The sequence below is a fragment of the Vigna angularis genome, chromosome 8 (assembly GCF_016808095.1).
Source record: "Vigna angularis cultivar LongXiaoDou No.4 chromosome 8, ASM1680809v1, whole genome shotgun sequence".
Lineage (NCBI taxonomy): Eukaryota > Viridiplantae > Streptophyta > Magnoliopsida > Fabales > Fabaceae > Vigna > Vigna angularis.
In genome coordinates, this window is record NC_068977.1 from 8460938 (window position 1) to 8465209 (window position 4272).

General features: G+C 35.9%; 1 protein-coding gene across 1 annotated transcript; it reads left to right on the forward strand.

The window, feature by feature from the left end:
* The first annotated feature begins 879 nt into the window (after positions 1-879).
* LOC108345172 (probable endo-1,3(4)-beta-glucanase ARB_01444) lies at positions 880-3915 on the forward strand. Its single transcript, XM_017583755.2, has one exon. The coding sequence runs from the start codon at positions 1205-1207 to the stop codon at positions 3440-3442; it is 2238 nt and encodes a 745-aa protein (XP_017439244.1). The 5' UTR covers positions 880-1204; the 3' UTR covers positions 3443-3915.
* The last annotated feature ends 357 nt before the right edge of the window (positions 3916-4272 follow it).

Genomic DNA, 4272 nt, shown 5'->3' on the forward strand with positions numbered 1-4272 from the left:
TCTATACAAAACATTCAACAAAAGAATTTTATATGACAAACTATAAAAAATAAAAATTTTACATCGATATTAAAAATTCATCCAATCAGTAGATTTGAATTTAAAATCTATCCATAATTAATATTTCAAATATTTATATAGATATCAGAATTCGATTATTGAAAAATCAAATTTTCAACTGTGTTACTTTTATAATTTCTTTTTTGAAATTTTTTCATTTTCTTTTAAATAAAAATAATAATAAAAATTTTCTTGTTTAACTTTCCAAAATAATAAAATTATATATTTAAAATATACTTATAATTAAAAAATTATTTTAAATAAGTTTTTATAAAATAAATATTTATACATTTATATTTAATTAAAAAGATATTAAATATCATGTAAATTTTGAAAATTATTGAACTTGTAAAGTAAATAAAAGAAATAACTAAAAAAACATTAAAAGTGAATTAATTTAGTTTGGGGGCTAGCTCCATCCTAACCCTACCCCAACCCACTTTATGTGGGGCTTTAGGGGTTGGGGCTTTTAAAAAGCCCCCTATTAAGGGGGCTAGAAAATTGGGGCTTAATTTTAGAAGGGGTTAGGGTCAACCCATGGGCCAATGGCTCAAATGACACCTCTACACATCTGTTTCTACCATCTTGAGAGACAATTATAGAGGTGGGATGAGTTGATATTAGACAAATCAAAATAATTATTTTTCAAACAATATCAGCTCTAATTTAATAAAATAAATTACATCATATTACTTTTAATAAAATAAAAATTAAAAACATAAAAATATTTACATTAAATAAACTCTTAAATATTAAAAAAAAAATACTAACTAGAATTTTTTTTTTAATGTAGCTTATCAAATGCCAAAACAACCTCATTATGCCATCTCTTCCTTGCACATTAAATCACCAGAAACCTTAAACTATCTTTCAATGATCCCTACCCCATTTTCTGCACTCAAGCAAAATAATGGAATCATTTCTTCCTTTTTGACACTTTCTGTTTCTATGCACACTCATAAGAACATTCTTATATTCTCTTTAAACAATCCCTTTCTTCATAAATTTTCAAATTCCTTGCTTTTCCTTTCAGCTTCATTTTTCTCTTGTATATAAATCACAGTAACCAACCCTTTCTATTTCTATTTCCAACTAACTTAACCTCCACTACATCCACTTCCAAAAATCAAACTCCAAACTCACCATGTTTAAGAAACTTGGAAGAAAAATCGAAAGAGAAATTACAAAACCCTTCAAAAATAAACCCCGACCAAGACCGCCATCATCTCAACCTCCTCCACTTCCTTCATCTACACCTCCACCGCCCCCTCCACCGCCACCTCCGTCGCCTCCTCCGCCGCCATCTCCGCCGCCATCTCCGCCGCCACCTCCTAAGCAACCAAATGCTCCATTTCTCTTCCCTCAAGCTCTCTCCACAATTCTCCCTGACCCTGCAACTTTCTTTGCTCCAAACCTTCTTTCTTCTCCACTCCCTACAAACTCTTTCTTCCAAAACTATGTTCTTCAAAACGGAGACACACCTGAATACATTCATCCTTACCTCATCAAATCCTCAAACTCCTCCCTCTCTCTCTCCTACCCTTCTCTCAGCTTCAACCCTTCTTTCATAGCACAGGTTTTCAACCCTGACATCACCGTCTCTTCCACTGAAAGCAAAACCACTCCAGGCTCGCACTCAAGGCATGTGATCTCTTCCTTCAGTGATATGAGTGTCACTTTGGACATTCCCTCTTCAAACCTCAGGTTCTTTCTTGTCAGGGGAAGCCCTTTTGTGACAGCATCAGTGACATGTCCCACACCGCTTTCCATCACCACCATGCATGCCATTCTTTCCCTCTCATCCAATAACTCCCTCACCAAACACACCTTGCAGCTCAACAATGGCCAAACATGGCTCATTCACACTTCCTCGCCGATCAGTTTAAACCATACCCTTTCTCAGATTACTTCCGGCGAGTTTTCTGGAATAATTAGGATAGTAGTCTTGCCTGATTCTGACCCTAAGTACGAGGTAATCCTTAATAGGTTCAGCTCTTGTTATCCTGTCTCTGGGGATGCAGCATTCACAAATCCGTTCTGTGTAAAGTATACATGGGAAAAGAAAGGGTGGGGGGAGTTGTTAATGCTAGCTCACCCTCTTCATCTTCAGCTTTTGAATGATGGTGAATGTGGTGTTACAGTTCTGCATGATTTGAAATTTAGAAGTATTGATGGAGAGCTTGTTGGTGTTGTTGGAGACTCCTGGTTGTTGAAAACCGATCCGGTTTCAGTTACTTGGCATTCCACTAGAGGTATAAAAGAGGAATTCCATGAAGAGATTTTTTCAGTGCTTTCTGAAGAAGTGGAAGCTTTGAATCCCTTGGGAATAACAACAACATCATGCTACTTTTATGGGAAGATTATAGCAAGGGCAGCAAGGTTGGCATTGATAGCTGAAGAAGTGGCCTTTTTCGATGCGATACCTACGATTGGGAATTTCTTGAAGGAGATCATTGAGCCATGGTTAGATGGAACTTTCAGCGGAAACGGTTTTCTCTATGATGGGAAATGGGGAGGGATTGTTACTAAACAAGGGTCTAAAGATTCAGGAGCAGATTTCGGGTTTGGTGTTTATAATGATCATCATTACAATTTGGGGTACTTTCTTTATGGAATTGCGGTTCTTGCAAAGGTTGATCCAGCTTGGGGAAGGAAGTACAAGCCTCAAGCCTATTCACTTGTGGCAGATTTCATGAACTTGGGAAGAAGACCAGACTCTAATTACACGCGTTTGAGGTGCTTTGATCTGTATAAACTGCACTCTTGGGCAGGAGGGTTAACTGAATTTGCAGATGGAAGAAATCAGGAGAGTACTAGTGAAGCTGTGAATGCATATTATTCTGCAGCACTGATGGGTCTAGCATATGGTGACACTGAACTTATAGCCACCGGATCAACACTTGCAGCATTGGAAATTCATGCAGCTCAAATGTGGTGGCATTTGGGAGAGGGACATAAACTGTATGAGGAAGATTTTACCAAAGAAAACAAGGTGGTAAGTGTTGTGTGGGCTAACAAGAGAGATAGTGGACTATGGTTTGCTCCTGCTCAATGGAGAGAGTGCAGGCTTGGTATTCATGTTTTACCACTCTCTCCTATTACCGAGGCCTTGTTCTCAGATGTTGGTTATGTGAAGGAACTTGTGGAGTGGACAGTGCCCAATTTGAACAGAAAATGTGTTGGAGAAGGGTGGAAGGGGTTTATCTATGCCTTGGAAGGAACTTATGATAAAGAAAGTGCACTACAGAAAGTAAGAGGCTTGAAAGTGTTTGATGATGGAAACTCAATGTCTAATCTGTTGTGGTGGATTCAAAGCAGGGGTGAGGTGGAGGAGGAATTTGGTCAAGGAAAACAATGCTGGTTTGGCCATTACTGCCACTGAACATTCTTAACTGTAATCCATCACCAAGTGTTAAGAAGGTCAAAATTTTACTGGCTAATTCTAAAATCTTTCAGAGGCATCAATATTTTAGTGTGCAACAATGTAGCATATATGTTGCTACCAGCGACTCGCGTAGCGGAGTATAAGGTGAATAAACAAGCTAAAATAGTTCGTTTAAAAAAAATCTTAGATTTTCTTACTTCCTCATTGGTAACATATTAAAGAGTGTGAAAGTTCATAATTAGTATGATTGTAAAGATAGAGTTAAATGAGATATTTTGTGTGTTAAGTATGCAACACATTAAACAATGTTGGTAAATTTTGTGGGGTAGTTATCATCTGAAAATATTTGACATTATACTTTTAGGAATCGACTTTAGTTGTATTTGTATATATAAATTTCTTTTGATGTTACACTCCTCTGTTCAGCTTCAACTGATATAATTTTTGGTCGGTCTGGGGTTGGTGCTCTATTACACCTGATACAGAATAAAAAGCTTTCTACGTATGCATATACCTTGTATGAATAACTATATAATATATATTTTTAATATATATATATAATATTGTTACATAATTGGTTGATAAATATATAATTATATCGAGAATTCTTCAAACCACATATGTCATATCTGGGTTTGAGTTCTATACCTCATGTATGATTATACCTACTTTAAATATTTCCTTATAATTATATAGGAAATTGTGGTTCAAACTTTTAATATAATGCTAGATAAACATGTTATAAATAAATATAACAAGTGATATATTGATTTAAAAATTGTCATTTGTGGACTTAAATGCATCAATTATGAAAATAGAAGGTGGAG